This window comes from Hippocampus comes, unplaced genomic scaffold (genome assembly GCF_001891065.2).
Source record: "Hippocampus comes isolate QL1 unplaced genomic scaffold, H_comes_QL1_v1.1 scaffold7, whole genome shotgun sequence".
Taxonomy (NCBI): Eukaryota; Metazoa; Chordata; class Actinopteri; order Syngnathiformes; family Syngnathidae; genus Hippocampus; species Hippocampus comes.
In genome coordinates this window covers 3,830,538-3,847,507 of record NW_017842060.1, presented here as the reverse complement: position 1 = coordinate 3,847,507, position 16,970 = coordinate 3,830,538, and the positions used below count along the sequence as shown (strand labels likewise).

The 16,970-nt window shown below is 43.0% G+C and overlaps 4 protein-coding genes and 2 long non-coding RNA genes across 12 annotated transcripts in view; 3 read left to right on the top strand and 3 right to left on the bottom strand.

Moving 5' to 3' along the window:
- rnf150a (ring finger protein 150a) overlaps nt 1–113 on the bottom strand; it is a 10,724-nt gene extending 10,611 nt beyond the window's left edge. The window contains exon 1 of the mRNA XM_019861952.1: nt 39–113. The gene's annotated coding sequence lies outside the window, so the exon portion shown is untranslated. The remainder of the gene's footprint in view (nt 1–38) is intronic.
- The window catches only part of znf330 (zinc finger protein 330), a 2,909-nt gene extending 1,698 nt beyond the window's left edge, over nt 1–1,211 (top strand). For both annotated transcript variants that reach the window (XM_019861956.1, XM_019861957.1), the window contains exons 7-10: nt 67–171; nt 268–314; nt 599–716; nt 805–1,211. In XM_019861956.1, the coding sequence (XP_019717515.1) occupies nt 67–171; nt 268–314; nt 599–716; nt 805–1,043 (509 nt within the window). In that variant the 3' untranslated portion in view covers nt 1,044–1,211. The remainder of the gene's footprint in view (nt 1–66; nt 172–267; nt 315–598; nt 717–804) is intronic.
- Nucleotides 196–5,981, bottom strand: LOC109511140 (uncharacterized). Its single transcript, XR_002167259.1, has 3 exons — nt 5,471–5,981; nt 5,042–5,109; nt 196–336 (listed from the first exon to the last, which is right to left on the bottom strand). It is a non-coding gene; the product is annotated as an uncharacterized LOC109511140 (long non-coding RNA).
- Nucleotides 1,987–7,867, top strand: LOC109511135 (interleukin-15-like). Of its 2 annotated transcripts, none has more exons than XM_019861958.1 (6): nt 1,987–2,185; nt 4,228–4,310; nt 5,989–6,076; nt 6,199–6,243; nt 6,334–6,474; nt 7,027–7,867. In XM_019861958.1, the coding sequence occupies exons 1-6, from the start codon at nt 2,138–2,140 to the stop codon at nt 7,123–7,125; spliced, it is 504 nt and encodes a 167-aa protein (XP_019717517.1). In that variant the 5' UTR covers nt 1,987–2,137; the 3' UTR covers nt 7,126–7,867. The 2 variants fall into 2 exon arrangements, with proteins under 2 accessions (XP_019717517.1, XP_019717518.1); XM_019861959.1 differs by having other exon boundaries at nt 1,990–2,185; nt 7,033–7,867.
- A 2,871-nt stretch (nt 7,868–10,738) lies between these two features.
- inpp4b (inositol polyphosphate-4-phosphatase type II B) overlaps nt 10,739–16,970 on the bottom strand; it is a 143,816-nt gene continuing 137,584 nt past the window's right edge. For 3 of the 4 annotated variants that reach the window (XM_019861946.1, XM_019861947.1, XM_019861949.1), the window contains exons 16-18: nt 16,691–16,814; nt 16,430–16,556; nt 15,566–15,873 (exon numbers count right to left, since the gene is read on the bottom strand). In XM_019861946.1, coding sequence (XP_019717505.1) covers nt 15,657–15,873; nt 16,430–16,556; nt 16,691–16,814 — 468 coding nt within the window. In that variant the 3' untranslated portion in view covers nt 15,566–15,656. Of the gene's footprint in view, nt 10,931–14,670; nt 14,826–15,432; nt 15,874–16,429; nt 16,557–16,690; nt 16,815–16,970 lie in introns of those variants that run through there. The other variant, XM_019861950.1, reaches the window with a different exon arrangement.
- LOC109511138 (uncharacterized) overlaps nt 16,047–16,970 on the top strand; it is a 1,442-nt gene continuing 518 nt past the window's right edge. The window contains exons 1-3 of one of the 2 annotated variants that reach the window (XR_002167257.1): nt 16,047–16,157; nt 16,423–16,565; nt 16,696–16,817. This is a non-coding gene — a long non-coding RNA (uncharacterized LOC109511138). Of the gene's footprint in view, nt 16,158–16,422; nt 16,566–16,690; nt 16,818–16,970 lie in introns of those variants that run through there. The other variant, XR_002167256.1, reaches the window with a different exon arrangement.

The window sequence follows — 16,970 nt, the reverse complement described above, 5'->3', positions numbered from 1 at the left end:
CCCCACCTTGATTCCCCCACCGCCTTTGATTATCTGACCTCCATCATGTCTCATTCCCCACAACAGGTGGGCGTATTTTCCGCTGCTCCTTCTGTCAAAACTTCTTGTGCGAGGATGATCAATTCGAGCACCAGGCCAGCTGCCAAGTCCTTCAAGCCGAAACATACAAATGTGAGTCACTCTCGTCCTGGCGAATATTTCGAAAGAGGCAAGCAATCACCTCAATGAATTTTTCACTTTTTTTTTTTCTACCGTGTTCCGATGTAGGCGTTTCCTGTAACAGACTGGGCCAGCACTCGTGCCTGCGCTGTAAGGTAGGGATGCAGCTCTGCTTACCTGTGCAGGGGGCAACAAATTATTTTGTGCATTCTTGTTTCAATTTAAAACGTTTGCCAGCTGTCTTCATAATAATGGCTGACAAAATATGGCAAAGACAAAGAATTAGCGAGCCTGTGTCACTTATCAGAAGTTAATGCTGTCCGCACACACTTGTCAGTGCATCCAACAGCTTTTGGCTTTGACCCGAAAAAAAAAACCAAATTTTAATCCCGGTTTGGCTCCTATGAACTGGCATTAAATGGTCCTATTGTCCTCGCAGTCCTGCTACTGCGATGACCACGCAAAGAGCAAAGTGTTCAAGCAGGAGAAGGGGAAAGCGCCGCCGTGTCCCAAGTGCGGCCATGAGACCCAAGAGACCAAAGACCTCAGCATGTCTAGTGAGTCTCCGGAAATGCCTCGCTTGCCTTTGAAGTGTGCCAATCTGTCACATGACCAACATGCGTTTACTCCCCCCGCCCACCACAGCGCGCACATTGAAATTCGGACGCCAGGCTGGCGCCGATGATGACGATGACGACGACGGCTACGGAGCGTCGGGCTACGACGCCTACTGGAAGAACGCTGCGGCCGGAGGCGGAGGACGCAACTACGATGACGATGATGATGATGAGGAGGAGGAGGACGAGGATGAGGATGACGATGAGGACGAGGAGGAAGAGGAGGACGAGGGCGAAGAAGAAATGGCCGCTCTTAAATTAACATAACCACCAAATTCTGAAATGGGACAAGATTTTTATAGAAAGTCAGGTGGTGGTTTTGTTGCCCCGCCCCCCCAAACAATTTTAACAACATTTTATTGACTGCCGTCACAAATATGTCACATGATTTGCCAGCATAGGATCGTGCTTGAATAAAATACATTGGCACAGAAACGAACCACGAGTTCGAATGTGCGCATAGAATTTTAACAACATTTTATTGACTGCCGTCACAAATATGTCACATGATTTGCCAGCATAGGATCGTGCTTGAATAAAACACATTGGCACAGAAATGAACCACGAGTGTTTGCTGGCAAATAATTCTGGAGAGACCCGCAACTCTTTAAGAGCAACAACAAACAAACAAACAAACAAACAGTAAATAGAAAGTCCACACACCCCTGCTCAAATGCCAGGATTTTGTGACACCAAACAAAAAAAAAATCCGCTGTTAAACCATAACCTCTTCAACTCAAGTGACACAAAAATCTGAGAGGGGAACTAAAAGTAACTGAAATAAGGTCGTTGCACAAATGTGCACACCCTTGTCACAAGGGATATATGGCTGTGTTCCAAAGTTTACCAATCACATGCAAACTTATGTTCAATGGGACTCAACACATACCTGCCACCATTTAGAGCGCCTCTGATGAACACCAAATAAAGTTCAGCAGTTCAAGTACTTTTTCTGTCATTGATGCCCAAATAAAATTCAGGTGTTCTCCTACATGTCCTGTAATGTCTGTAGTTACACAAACATTGTAGTTAATCATTGGCACGTTGAATGGTGTCAGAACGTGTATGCGTCATCACAACAGACTCCAAGCACCCCGCACCCCTCTCTCCCCCTCCCTTTTCCCTTTCTCCCCGGTGACCAATCAGAGTCGTTTACTCCACGCTGAGCTAGTTGTACGCGTCATGTGTTCAACTTGATTTCCGCCGGAGGGGGGGGGGCGGGGTGTGCTTAGGCGCGTAGGATCAAGTCGGAATCTTCCCTCCTCATCCCGTAGCAGTCCACTGGCGCGGCATGCAGCGGTGACCGTGGACTGCAGCTCCGCGGGTCTGCCCCACTAGCGGAGCGCAACAACGGCGGCTTCATGACGCCGCGGCCGCTCGTCACCGTCCGGCTGATCACTTGCGGAACGGTAAGATGACTTCAGGTTGTTCTCCCTCAATTCTTTTATTTATTTGTTGTTATTTTTCCCGTCGCTGCGTTCGTGCGTGCGCGTCGTTTGCGATCGAAACAAACACCCAAGTCGTGCGTTAAGGACGCCGAGTGGCGGGCGGAGGGTGGCGCGGCACACGGGGCGGTTAACCGCGTCAACCGCGCGCGCTTCCCGATTAAGCAAGATTTCCCATTCCAGCCCAGTGTGGCGTTTTGACAAACCGCAACAAGAAAAAAAAAGCGATTTTAAGTTTCACTTTCGCCTGGCTCTCGTTTGGGAATGTCCCCCACTGCACTTTCTCGTGGCGTTAACGCAGAGGCTTGACACTTGGGTGGCCTTGCTCTTAGCTGCAAGCTGCAGCTCGTCCGGCTACTCGGCGATGAATCATTAATGTTTGACCGTGGCAACAAGAAGCGGATTTTGATTGGCTGTAGCAGGCAGCGTCGAGTGCAGCGTTTCCCACGTTATTTATTGATCTTAAGACGCATATTTTACATTGGGGAGGCGAATGCAAAAAACACATTGCCAAACAAATAAACCCTACTGTATGCCCCCCTCCCTCCCGTCCCCCGCAAGGCAATAACTTCCCTGAATATGCAAATATGTGAACTTTTCGGACACTTATGGTAATAACGGTGTTAGCTATTGTTAATCGCTGCATCCGAAAACCATGCCGCTTTGGGTAACTCTGAGATCTAACATGTTATGTTTTAGACAGTGGCAGATCTTCACTCAGCCGAGCTGTCAAGTCATGGCAGAGAAATTCTGTACGCAGACAGTATTAAGTAAATAAGCTTCACTGTTGCGTCATAATCGACGACTGACAGAACCCTTTCTACGATGGTCATAATCGAGCATAATTTCCAAAGGCTCGCTCACAGGCATGTTTACAGAAGAAGCCGATAAAAACAAAACAAAATAAAACAATTGCTTGGTTGTTTAATTTCAAACTCAGTGGATGGTGAGGCATTCAAGAGACTCCCCAATGGATATTCAAAGAATTAAAACGTCAATTTACTGAGTAGCCATGAATAAAAATGGCTGAAAAAATTGACAGATTTGTATGCAGATTTTATGAATTCATTTTTATAGACATGAACGCATCACACAATAAGACAAAGATAATGCCATTCAAAATCTTTAAAAAAAATGGCAAAAATCTAAATCTAAAATCGAATCCAGCTATCTTATTCATCATATCTTATTTAAATTAATCGACCGATGACTTGGCGATCAGAAATAATCCAGCTATCTTATTCATCATATCTTATTTAAATGAATTGACCGATGACTTGGCGATCGGAAAAAAACATGATGCCAAATATAAGAATCAATATCGGCCTAAAAAAAAAAAAATCCATGTTGGTCCCTTTGAAAGTCCAGATTTTTTGGGGAGGACATGCAAAAACAATCTGGAGAATTTCCAGATTGCAATTCCTCTACTGGTCGACTTCAGGAAGTCGTTTGGACATTGAGGAAGTGTGTGTACGATGTTACGCAGAAACGAGGTCAAATTGACCGCCGCAGCAATTTAGAGCCAAGTTACCCGCCATTCAAAACAGGAAGGGTTGAAAGTTGGCGCGTGTTCAGCCATTTAAGATAATGATCCAAACAAAAAGTGGGCGCCCTTTCAACATTTGTGTACTTGAGCGACGCCAAACAAACGAGCAGAAAGGAAGCACTGCGATTCGATAAAAAAAACGCAGTCATCTGTCAAATTGAACTTGGGCACCCGTCACGAAGGATGCGTCACCCGTGCGTTTTCGTCACCCTTAAGAAACGCTTAGAAACTACAACTGCCAATCAAAAAGTGAGTGTTATTTTTATTTGTCACGGCGGAATCTTGCTGTGTAAACCCTTCCTCCGACCCCCCTCCCCCCCCGATCCGTTGTTTTTGGTTGTCGGAAAGAATGCCAAGCTATTCATCTGTGTCAATCACGCAATTAGCCCATCAGTGTTAGTGGTGCGTGAAAGCGCCGAACATGCGAAGATGTGCACTAACCCGTCCGTGTTGTTTCCAGGTAGGCACCCGGCTGCGGCTCTGCCCTCACCTGTGCAGGGATAGACGCACAACTCAGGTGTGGCTTTGTGTGTTTGTGCTGAGGTACGACGACAGCGGTGTAGGATGGCTTTGGTACCCGTGCAAACAAGCAGAAACAAGTGCCTGAAAGTGCCAGTGCTGAGAAAACAACCATTCCGCCCGTTTTGGACATTCCACATTTCTTCACTGATTCAAAATTTCAATATTTTCACCATGTTAAGCCCGCCTGAGCAACTATTTTCCACAATTAAAAAGGACTGATTCCAAAATTCCACATTTTTTTTTTACAAAAAATTATAATAATTCAAGCTCAAGAAAAAATTGCCAAACCGTTCCCAGTGCAAAAAAAAAAAAAAAAAAAATCACGATAAAATTCCCAAATGGAGAGTTATTTTGCAGAAATTACACACTAAATGAGCGATTCAGATCATTGTGACTTCAAGATATTCAGCTCATTCTGGTCATCCTAGGTGCTATTTGAGACAAATATAATTAATTCATTCATTTTAATCCCCAAATTATACATTTACATTTGATGTCCGATCAAAATTCCAACTTAGAAACATTCAGCACCCAAAAGAGCCATCTTGGCAATGATTACATCTGCCATATTTTCACAATATAATTGTCAAACAAAGCACCCCCCTTACTCGAAAAAAGCCAAAATGTTAAACAAAAATTACGGCAAGTCTAACTTTTAGGAGAATAAAGTTATTTAAAAAAAACTACAATATCACCTTATGCACCGTTTATCAAAAGCTAATGGGAATTTGTGTCAATGCAGGTCTGCTTACCTGTTGACTTTTGCTTGAGTGCAGTGGGGATGCGGGCGTTTCTCAACTCTGTTTCACTGAGAGAGCACCTTAAAAAGCATCCACAGCTGAAACAAAGCCTTTTACATGGACACAAATCAAACATGAGACAACTGAACCGAACATGCAGGTTAAAAAAACAATAAAGCACAAAAAAAAACAAAAACAATTCTGCACGTTAATGCCTCTGCTCAGCATTATGTTCCAAAGCCAACTGTGATCTATAGTGACCACACAAACAAAATCTTGAGTTTTAGCCCTCCCGCAAGCAAATCATAAATGTTCGTTAGCTTATTGCTAACATCGAATGCAAAACGCCCATGACGGGCTAACAGAAATCAGCATCGATGGCACTGTGAGTCAGTTTGTATTTGCATTAAGCATCATACCCCATAATACAACATTATTCACAGGGATATAAATGCTCTATCTACTAAACAGCTTTGGTGGGGACCTTCTCTGCCTCTTTTTCTCTTCTCTTAAATATGCCGCATCTCTATGCATACACGGTTAAAAAGCCATCAACGATCGGCAAACAATCGACGGTATAGTGGGAAGCGAACGACAAACAGCGACATAGCAGGACTTGATTTCAGTCCAGCAGCCACCACTTGAAAGTGGCTTTGGAGCTTCCCCGAGCTTAGCCGATCATCTCATTGGCAAAGGAACACAGCTGCTATTATCACATAACATTTGGGCATGACGTGTGGACCGGCTCGCTCACAGACACATTTGTTGGAGCGAGGCGAATACTGAAAGACTTACTTGGTTGTTTAATTTGACAACAATTTGCATACAATCAAATAAAAAAATCAATTTCCCATCAATCATTATTTTGCTGTCCTCCCTAAAAGCATTCACTTTCATGTGATATCACCAACGCAAGCACATTTTTAGCTAAGCTATGGTCTTCATTGTTCCCTCCGCAGCTTCCTGAGCTCGACTTCGTCTGCGCTGTCTGCTCGGGACTCCGAAGACTTGCAGCTGTGCCTGCGCAGGCTGACACCCTTCATTGAGGTGAGCAAAAGGTATACAAATGGTTTTGCTTTGAGCGCTTCCCCACAGCCAGCACAGCAACGTTTATCGCTTTTCATTCCCCAATGCGGCCTGAAAATGCTCTCATCTTTGCCCCTTTGCAGGAGTCCCGCGCTATGTTGTATGCTCCGTCCATGAACGACATTCAAGTAAGTCAAATGCCCCCCCTACCGGAACATATGTTTTATGGCTAAACCTCCATTGTGGAACCCGTCGAGTCCGTTTGCTCTCTCCCGCAGGCCAAGTGTCATCTCCTGTCGCTCAAATGTTACTTCTTGGAGCTGGTGATGGTCATGGACGAAGAGGAAGTTGATGGCGACAACATTTACGGCAACTGCCTCCACGATTTCAACGAGGCGCTGCTTCCCAAAGACGACGCTGTAAGTCATGTGGATCCCTCTTGTGTGCTATTTACGGACAGTGAACCCGCGCTCATTGGTGGTGTCTTGTTTGCTTCTTCACGACGTGACCGTTTTTTTTTTGTTTTTTTTTTAAAGGCAGATTTTTAGAGTTGCGCACCCTCATTGTAGCACCATGATGTGCCGAGACATGTCCGCGATAGATGAAAATCGAGGAACTTTCTGTTTGTATTTAAGCATAAAGCCAATGCAAAATATGCACGTAAGGTGGAGGTATTATTTTGGTCAAATGCGTGACTGACAATGATTTTTGGAGGCCAAGACCAATGTGTCAGAATAAAAAGAAATTCAGATAATCCATTAATTGGGTGATAAAAAAAAAAAAATACATCCCTATGTGTGTATGTATATATATATATATATATATATATATATAGCATTATTCACGAACCAGCCCGGTCTTTATCCCCTGCAAATAGCGTGAGTCAACTGTATATGGGATCTTTATGTAGTAGACTTTTAAAATAATATAATGTATCGATTTTTCTAAACTTTTTTTCACGTCGTTTTGAGTTGCAGGTCAGCTGTCCACCATGCGAGGCCCACTCACAGGGGAATATCACAACCTTCCTGGATCGACTTAAAACCCTCCTGCAAGCGGTGACCCTGTGAATGCCCCCAGCAAATGCCATGAGGTGCAAATTTGTAAGATACTGTATAGAAATTAAAATGTCCACATATGTACAGTGAGGTTTACACGTTTTTGGACAGTGACAGCTTTACAAAAAAAGTGGAAAATTACAAGAAAATTGTGATTTTATAAGAAAAAAAAGTTATGAGCAAAGAGACATGTTTTATGTAACAAGTTGTAATGAATTGGGGAGAAAAAAATATAAAAAAGAAATGTGGAATTTATCCAGTAGTCACCACTTTAAAAAAAAATTGTAAATTTGCAAGAATAAAGTCAAAATGTCGCAAGACAAAGTCAAAACCGATGAGAAAAACAAGTATTAATTGTCCAAGAGAAACAGGAGAAAATCTGAACATCAAAAGTATGTCAGAGAAAATGGAAGGGGACGGGAATACAGTAAAGAAAATGTCGTAAGAATAAAATTATTTGCAAAAAAAATCAAACTCTGAAATTAAAGTCAATTAAAAAAAATGTACAAGAAAAATGTTTGAAAACATCGCAAGAAATATTGTGATGTTCAAGAATAGTTGTCATTTCACGAGAATAAAAATCAGAGAAAATCTTGAAGTTATAAGAACTAAAGTTGTAATTGACAAGAATCCAGAGTCATTTTGGATGTCACATTTTTGGAGACAAAAATCATGATTTTTCAAGAAGAATACAGCAATGTTACAAGAATAGTCTTTTTTTTTTTTTTTTTTTTTTAAACGAAAATAATGTTACGAAGAATAACTTACGAGAAAGACACCTTCATGTTATGAGAACAAAGATGTTTTGCTCCAAGAAAAATGAACACTTCACAAGAATATTTGGTCATGCCACCAAAACTCATAATTACAAGATAACAAGAAGACACAAAAGAAATACAGTAATCCCTCGTTTATTGCGGTTAATGGGGACCAAATCCACCCGCGATAAACGAAAATCCGCGACGTAGCGACCAATTAACATATACAGGTTACCGCAAAAAGTACGCAAACGGTCCGCGAGAAGCTGCAAAACAACAGCGAGTCACATAGAGCAACATATACAGTACTGTACTCCATGTATATTTATTAAAAAAAAATATATATATATATGTTTGAAAAAATCCGCAATGCACTGAAGCCGTGATAAACGAACCGCGAAATAGCGAGGAATCACTGTAGTTCACATTTGTAACGTGATTTAAATGACGACATACTTTATCCAGTGCCTGCATTCATCCCCTCATTTCGATAGTTTGCTTTTATTCCAGCCGATTATTTCATCAAAAAACATTTAAAAAGAAACTGTCACTGTCCAAATACGGCTGCAGTTATGCAAGTGAATAACTTCTGGGGTTTTTTTTTTTTGTGCGTATAAATAATGCCTTATAGCTTGACATGAATGAAGTGTGTGAAGTATTCTAATGTGACAGTTTTTGAGATGTAGCAAGGTGTGTCAATGCTCGGCAAAGATTTAGCCGTGACCATAAGCTAATTGCTAAACAGCCATGAATGTACAGTAAATCCTAAAATATGCTAATTGGCAAACTGAAACGAATGATGGGCACCCAAAATATGCTAACTGCCACCTAGAAATCAATGCAACAAGTCAAAATATGTTGAGTATGTAGTGGTACAGTGAACCCTCGTTTATCTCGGAGAATACATTGCAGACCCACTCGCACTATAAAAACCAGCTCGGTCAAAAATAGCCCAAATTGGGTCAGAAAGGGACCAACCCAAATTTTTGTGTTAAATGACTCAAAAAGTTGAGTCAAGTTGTTTTGTGGGTTATTCATTTGACCCAAATATTTGGGTTAAGTAAATAACAGTTGGGTTTTTTAGAGTGCACCTACGATGAGTGAAAATCTGTGCTACAGAGCAAAAAAAAAAAAAGACAAGATAACTATAAAGGTGCTGCGCAAAACTGAATGAAACGTGTATATTTTTTCATACGCTGTGATATATTAGATATTTTCATCATTGTTAGTTTTGATATTTTGATTGTTTTTTAAGCGCAAGTTTGTTGGTTTTTATTTTTTTAATTTTTAAAAAAACTTTTTAGTAGTTTTAGAATTTAAAAAAATATATTGCGTACTTGTCAACTGCAAGAATAATTTTTCAAAAAGTTATGAAGTTCTGTGTAATAAAGCAAACTACCATTCAAATTAAAGCTCGTGTATGAGATTGCAAGACATTTTCGTTATGATTAGATTTTTTTTTGAATGCAAGTTTGTTTCGTCTTCATTGAGTATGCCTCTGTTTGGCAAAGTGATTTAAATCATGAAATCAAGATGCAAAAGCTGTTTAATTCTTTATATTCTATTTCATTATTTTATTACTCTGTTTGAAAATACCATAGTGTTATTTTTCTTATTAAAACAAAATGTAACCACAGTTTTTCGTTGGTGTTTTTATAGGGGACTGGAACTGATTAATGGCATTTCCATTTATGTCAATAGGTTAGGATGATTTGCGATGCACACGGTCATCAAACAAATAAAATTCGAATATGCTGGAGTTCACTTTAGTTTCCTGTTGCACTGTGATACAAACTTATAAAGAAAGGACGAGCAAATGGAAAGACGGTTTTATTTCTTCAATGCTACAAATGACATCATTTTGTACAATAAAAGGGGCAAAAGCCGTCGTTTCAGTGTAGAAAAAAATAAATATTTGTTGTAGCATATTATGAAATGACACGTATGACATGTCCAATTGATCTAAGGATGTCTGGACCGGATTGTACCTTATCAGCCATCGCCAGGCAGCGACTCATCAACAAAGACAGGAAAACGGTCAAGTGTCCACTTTTCCATACGAGCCCTCGGGCGGCCGGTAAGACCTGGGGAAGGCCATCAGCTGCAACATGTTGAAGGCGTACTTCCGGCAGCCGATGTTCTTCTCCACGTTCTCCATGCGGCAGCCTTCTCTGGCGGCCAAAACGACAATGGTCATCGCTCAACTCGACAAATAGTTTTTTTCCTCACAGACACGACTGAAATGCCCTCACACTCACTCTAGGGAAATGCGCTCACACGCGCACGCATTCAAGTTTTCTGCCACACACTCCTACAATTCTCACTAACACTACGAAAACAATCACACGACTGAATAGTCTCAACACTCACACACACACACACGCACACACCAACAATATTTTCCTGAAATGCTTGAATATCCACAGGTAAGACATTCTTTCTCACATGCAATACTAAAAAAAAAAACGTTTTGTGCATACGCACTACTGAAAGACAGGACATGCAATTTTTTTTTGCTCACACAATACAGAAACATCTTCACACTCACTATGGAAATGCTCTCAACACCACACACTGCTGAAAGATGAAAACTAATTTTTTAGTCACACACCACTGAAACTTCTTGACACCCACCGGAAATGCTGTCACACCCACCCATACATTTCTACTGAATACTCACACACAACTCAAACACTCACATACACTAACGAAACACTCCTCATTCATACAGTACAATGAAACCCCCAGAAAGATCTCAAATAGCTCTCACATAACAAAGACCAAAATCCAAGTTTCAATGGTGTGTGTGAGTGGTAAAACGAAGAAGAATGGTGAGCACGGGTGCCGAAGAGAGTGAGCGAAGGCCTGATAGTTGTCAGCAGCTTTATTGATACTTTGCCAACAGAAAAACCAGACTTAAAATGAGCCAGACGACCAGCAGGTGGGAGCTGACGAGCAGCAGGGCGATGGGGTAAAAGTGACGCGACGTCGGTTTGCTCTCGGCCGCCGCGCCCACCTCGGGGTCCTCCCAGCGCCCCAACTCTCCGTGGGACAGCTGACTGAGGGAGGCAGGGAGGTGGGGAAAGACGCCTCCCCCCCGATCGCAGGTAGAGAGAGAGCCAAACAAGACAGGTTAGTGAGAGATTTTTAGCCCGGGAAAATGAAGACAACACGCAAGAGAGGAAGCGGGAGGACGAGGCGTGGAGGGTAGTAGAAATGAGAGGAAATGGAGGAATGAGGCATGGCTGGAGGGAGGCGGCATGCGAGATGCACCTACCTAGCAACCTACCCACCTAAATGTCAAGGAACCTTCCAACTTGCCGACCGAACACCCACTGTCCTACCTACCTATAAAGACCCGCCTTCCTTCCTACGCAGGCACAAGACAGTATGTACTGTCCCTAACTACCGACCTAGCTACTGACCTTGCTACCTACCGTTGCCTGTCCCTCCTTTCTCCTACCAACCTATGCAGTGAAGTATCTACCAATTTTATTTATTTTTTGTACCGGGTAGGACGAGAAACAGTTACCTTTGGAGTCCAATAATTCAATCTAGAGGTGTGATAGATCAGTACCTTGAGGGACAGAAATCGATCCCTCCCTTCCCACATATCCACCAAGCTACCATCTTTACATCTTGATTTTTACACGTTGCGGATGCAGCCTTCATTTTTTGGGGACCTGGTACAGCTAGAAACCGTTTCCTAGGAGTCAACTGGATCAGTTTACCTCCTGGCCTAGCCACTGTCTCAGGAAATGGTACAATGCTGTTTTCTTTCAGGACATAAAGTTTGTCCCTGGAAGATTCTGCTCTGGTACGCTCAACCTTAACCTGATCTTGAGAACATACCCGAACTTTTGTAATGCTGGTAATCGTAGAAGCTGCTATTTTGGAGTCAGAGTGGTACTTTTATTTTGGGCAGTGGACCAACCCACCTACACATGAGATTGTAAAAAGTACCTTACTGTACCCTTGGGGATCCAAAGTTTGTCAGGGAATTTGTCTTTGAGGATTTGACTTTTGTAACCCGCACGCCCCTAACTTTAACAAAACACATATCTTAACTGTCCTGGGCCCGGTACACCTTAGAAACAGCTACCGACAAGTCTATTGTACCACTAGTGCTGGTGATGGATCGTTACTACCTAGCTACCTCGCTTCAGTTTCAGGTTATTGTACCTTCAGGGATACAAAACTTGTCATTGGGCTTACTCCCAAGAGGATTCTGCTCATGTACAATACCCTCGACCTCATCATCTCGGGAACATACCTTTCTGGTGCTGGGAATCACAGAAACAGTTACTTTGGAGTGAAGTGTACCCCTTTCAGACAATGGATCAATCCACCTACCAAGAGTCTCTGGTCAAAAAGTATATTAGTGTAGCCTCATGGATCCAATAATTGTCACGAGGTTGTACCCTCGAGGATTTGGCTTTTGTACTTTTCACACCGCTGACTTCAACATACCACATACCTTAACCTTCCGGTAAACCAAGAAACAGTTACCTTCGAGTCTACTGGTCCTCTTTGACCGACCGACCGACTGACTGTTTCAGGTGAAAAGTATAATATTGTATCCAAGAAACAGTTACCTTCGAGTCTACTGGTCCTCTATGACCGACTGTTTCAGGTGAAAAGTATAATATTGTACGTCAAGGTATACAAATCTTGTCACTGGGATTGGGAGGATTTTCCTTTTGCATCCTTGAGATTAGAAGAATATCCTTTCTGGACGTGGTAAACAAAGAAACTGTAACCTTGGGAGTCTTAAAATTAGCCCGAGGTGCTGAGGCGGAGAAACTGGTTCCCCCATAGCGACACAAAATTATCTTTGAGTCAGTAGGCAGTCCTACCGTGTTCATGAAGCCCTCAAGGGACAAAAATAGATGTCGTATTGAATTACACGTGGTGGCACCACTTGTTGCAACTGAGAGCGCAAGTGTCGCAGAATCCGTGTTCGCCACTGAGGTTGCTCCATGCCAACCAGTCGAGCAGGTCTTAATCGCTGGCCTACTTGTGCATCCTTATCTTTTCTTAGCCTGTTTTGAAATAAGTATTGTCATCTTGCTGGAAAAGCATGCGGGCCACACGGGTCAAAAGCGCATTCCGGCATGGCGAGCGTGCATCAACACAAGCGCATTGTTGTCAAAGTTGAAAAGCAAAATACCCGTGTTTTGAACCCTCTAATCTCTCGGTGTGGATGTTTACATTCACGGTCCGCCGAGTTTGAAACTTGATGAACCTGAACGCTCGCAAGAGTGAAGTTGTTTCTTTGTTGTTGGGTGGTGCATCCATGGAAACACATTCACGTATGCGTGTGGTGATGGCGAAATGTGACAAGCGGGGCCAGTGTATGGACACAAATGCAAACCATGTTAAAGGGTCAGTTCAACTAAATTCATTTTATTTTCACCTTTAAGAGAATTTAAATAAAGTGAGAAGTGGATTTATGAATTTAATTTCGTTGTGAGCGAGCCGTTTGGGCGTCATGCCAATTTCTGTCGCCGGATAAAAATCTCAATTTTGGATCGCACAAATTCCCTGCGGGAAGTTTGTTCTGATACGATGCCTTGGAAATGGTCCTTATTTCGGAAAAATTCCACTACCCAAACAGCTGACTCGGTGAGTGCTACACTTTAGGTTCTTTTGTGATTTTTCTGTAACTGACTTTGTGTCAAAGGGTCAGTTCAACTAAATTCATTTTATTTTCACCTTTAAGAGAATTTAAATAAAGTGAGAAGTGGATTTATGAATTTAATTTCGTTGTGAGCGAGCCGTTTGGGCGTCATGCCAATTTCTGTCGCCGGATAAAAATCTCAATTTTGGATCGCACAAATTCCCTGCGGGAAGTTTGTTCCGATACGATGCCTTGGAAATGGTCCTTATTTCGGAAAAAATTCCACTATCCAAACAGTTGACTCGGTGAGTGCTACACTTTAGGTTTTGTGATTTTTCTGTATCTGACTTTGTGTCAGTCAGATGCACTGGTTTTGGATGCTAATGTTTTCAAACAGCGCCTGTTACGAAAACCTGTCATCCACCTGTCATGTACAGTGATTCCCAAAAGTGCAGTATATGCACCACTAGCGGTGTGTGGTGGCTTCAAGTTTTTATTTTATATTTTTCATCCAGTTTTTAATCCGATTTGTTAAGTGCAGTTCGGTTGGAATGCACATCGATGTGCAATACATTTTCATTGAATTGTTTAAAATTGAAATGCCCCAAATCCCCCCCTAAAAATGGCATCTTCAAACCAAAGTGGCCGGCTGACTGTGCATCAGGGGATTTCGATGAAATGACCCTTGAATTTGGGCTAATCGCATTCTTTCGGAAGAGCAACAATCCGGAGCAAACACAATCGCGATTCGTTGGAAGTCGTTACCTCCGCATACAGTCCAGGGCGCGGATGAAGAAGTCCTTGCTGAGCTGGTGTTCGTCACGGGGGGGGGGGGGGGGGGGGGGGGGGGGAATTGAGTACAAGGGGCTACATTTGATTTTTAAATTGGACTGGCAAAGCACTGTTTTTAACTGAAGCTCCTCAATTCATGTCAACATGATTGCCCAGCACCATTGTAGGGTCAAAGCACTACTTTTGTGTATCTTTTGCCCCTCAACTCATTTCAACATAGTTTTCTACATGCCAAAATAGCAGCTAAGCACTACTTATGTCCAAATGACGCTCCTCAACTCGTCAGGGGATTTCGATGAAATGACCCTTGAATTTGGGCTAATCGCATTCTTTCGGAAGAGCAACAATCCGGAGCAAACACAATCGCGATTCGTTGGAAGTCGTTACCTCCGCATACAGTCCAGGGCGCGGATGAAGAAGTCCTTGCTGAGCTGGTGTTCGTCACGCAGCAGGGCGCACTGCTCCAGCGTGACGGACATGGACGTACGGTCTTTGGCACTTTTGCAGCTGGTGAATCTGATTCCGTTCAGACGTCGGCAAACCTGGACAGGTGGGTTTAATAATTAATCTAGGACTGGGGGAAAGAATTGAGTACAAGGGGCTACATTTAATTTTTAAATTGGACTGGCAAAGCACGGTTTTTAACTGAAGCTCCTCAATTCATGTCAACATGATTGCCCAGCACCATTGTAGGGCCAAAGCACTACTTTTGTCTATCTTTTGCTCCTCAACTCATTTCAACATAGTTTTCTAGATGCCAAAATAGCAGCTAAGCACTACTTATGTCCAAATGACGCTCCTCAACTCAACTTCAACAAAGTTCCTTGGCACCGAGACGCCACAAGTGATCATAACATCATAGTATTTTTGCGAACCCATCCTCCATTTTTCAGCGTGTAGCGGAAGATGGGTTCCGCTCCCTAAAATCTGCTAACATGTGAATTCTCTAATGCTGAACTGCAGAAATGCAGACGTGAGACATATTTTTACAGTGTAGTTCAACTGATGCGTTCAACAGCGTTTTCTGACAGTATTTCGGCATCGAAGCCCAACTGCGTGGCTTATGCAACGCAAGGCTATTTTGTTTACATGACCGGGTGGGAAATTTACAGTCCTCCCCCAGGAAGGCGCGAGACGGTTGATGCTCACCGCCGCAGCACTCCACAGAATCTCCACATTCTTCCTCCGCTTCGCAACTACATTCTGGCCCAGTATATATATATATTTTTTTTTTCCAAGGTCACGTGCTCTGAGGACCTGCCCCACTATTTGAATATGCGTTAATCTCGACATGGCTTGAAAAAATACAATTTGACATTTTGGTGTACACGTAGTAATTATGTTTAATTGGTGTCATAATTATGAGGAGGTCCTTAGAAAAAATGTCTTCCTTGCCAGAAGGAGAAAATCAAAAAGTGTGAGAAATTCAAAGTGTTGAAATACGCTGACCTCTCTGCAATGGTTTGCTGCTCGTTGATGCCCACGTTAAAAAGCACCGGAAACACGCGCAAAGGTCGGCCCTCCTTGATTTCCTCTGGCATGTTCTGAAAGGCGGGGCCTGGCAGTGGGACCTCCACAGTGAAATGGTCCCTGAGCACAACCACAATGCCAAAGTTAAGCATCAATCACGACAGGGGACAATTGTTATTTGGCAAAGACTTCGGCACATTGAGGGAAGTAGTTTTTGAAGAAATGTCCGCCGGAGTGATTGATGTGCAACTTGGACATCAATATTAATGCATACAACATGCAAAGAAGCAAATTTCAACTACTCAGTCCACTGTATTGACTGAAGTGCCACGTCGGCGTCAAAACTCATGCACCAAGATGGAAACAGCTTTTGAAATTGCCATCGGAGTGACGGATGCGCCCACGTCCACAGTGAAATGGTCCCTGAGCACAACCACAATGCCAAAGTTAAGCATCAATCACGACAGGGGACAATTGTTATTTGACAAAGACTTCGGCACATTGAGGGAAGCAGTTTTTGAATAAATGTCCGCCGGAGTAATTGATGTGCAACTTGGACATCAATACTAATGCATACTACATGCAAGGAAGCAACTTTCAACTAAACGTCCACTGTATTGACTGAAGTGCCACGTCGGCGTCAAAACTCATGTACCGAGATGGAAACAGCTCTCACCGTCTGCCTCGCACCACAGGCTGAAGGTCACTGAGGTGGTCCGTCCTGGCCTGGGTCACCTTGAACACGACCCTCCGGAGGTCTGCCACGCCCACCTCCATGTCCTCCAGCATGCCGATCTCTTCGCCTTGGGACGGTTGGCATGTTCACATTAATGCGATGACTCAGCCAAAAAAAAAAAAACAAAGCAAAAAAAGAAAAACCACGACTGTACTGTACTCCTAAACATTGTCATTTGTTTAATTGCGGTTCCAAACTCACTGTAGGTGCTGAGCAGGCTTTCAAACTGGGCCACCAGGCCGACCAGGTGGAGCTGCCTCAGGAAACCTTTGTCCTGCATTCCTGCGTACACGCGCATGACGAAGCCACACGCCAACACTGCCAGCTGGTGTATACACACACACACACACACACACACACACACACACACACACACATTTTTTATGATATAGTGACAAGAAAAAAATATGCACCACCGTGTACAGTATATTACTGCACTATCGCAATTATTGCTGTTGTTAGCATTCGTAGCACAGTAATC

What these genes read in the sequence shown, in the direction of transcription:
- LOC109511135 (XM_019861958.1), top strand. Translation starts at nt 2,138, where the DNA reads ATGACGCCGCGGCCGCTCGTCACCGTCCGGCTGATCACTTGCGGAACG. An exon ending in CTTTGTGTGTTTGTGCTGAG is followed by an intron (nt 4,311 to 5,988) that starts GTACGACGACAG and finishes TTCCCTCCGCAG; the next exon opens with CTTCCTGAGCTCGACTTCGT. An exon ending in TGCTTCCCAAAGACGACGCT is followed by an intron (nt 6,475 to 7,026) that starts GTAAGTCATGTG and finishes CGTCGTTTTGAG; the next exon opens with TTGCAGGTCAGCTGTCCACC.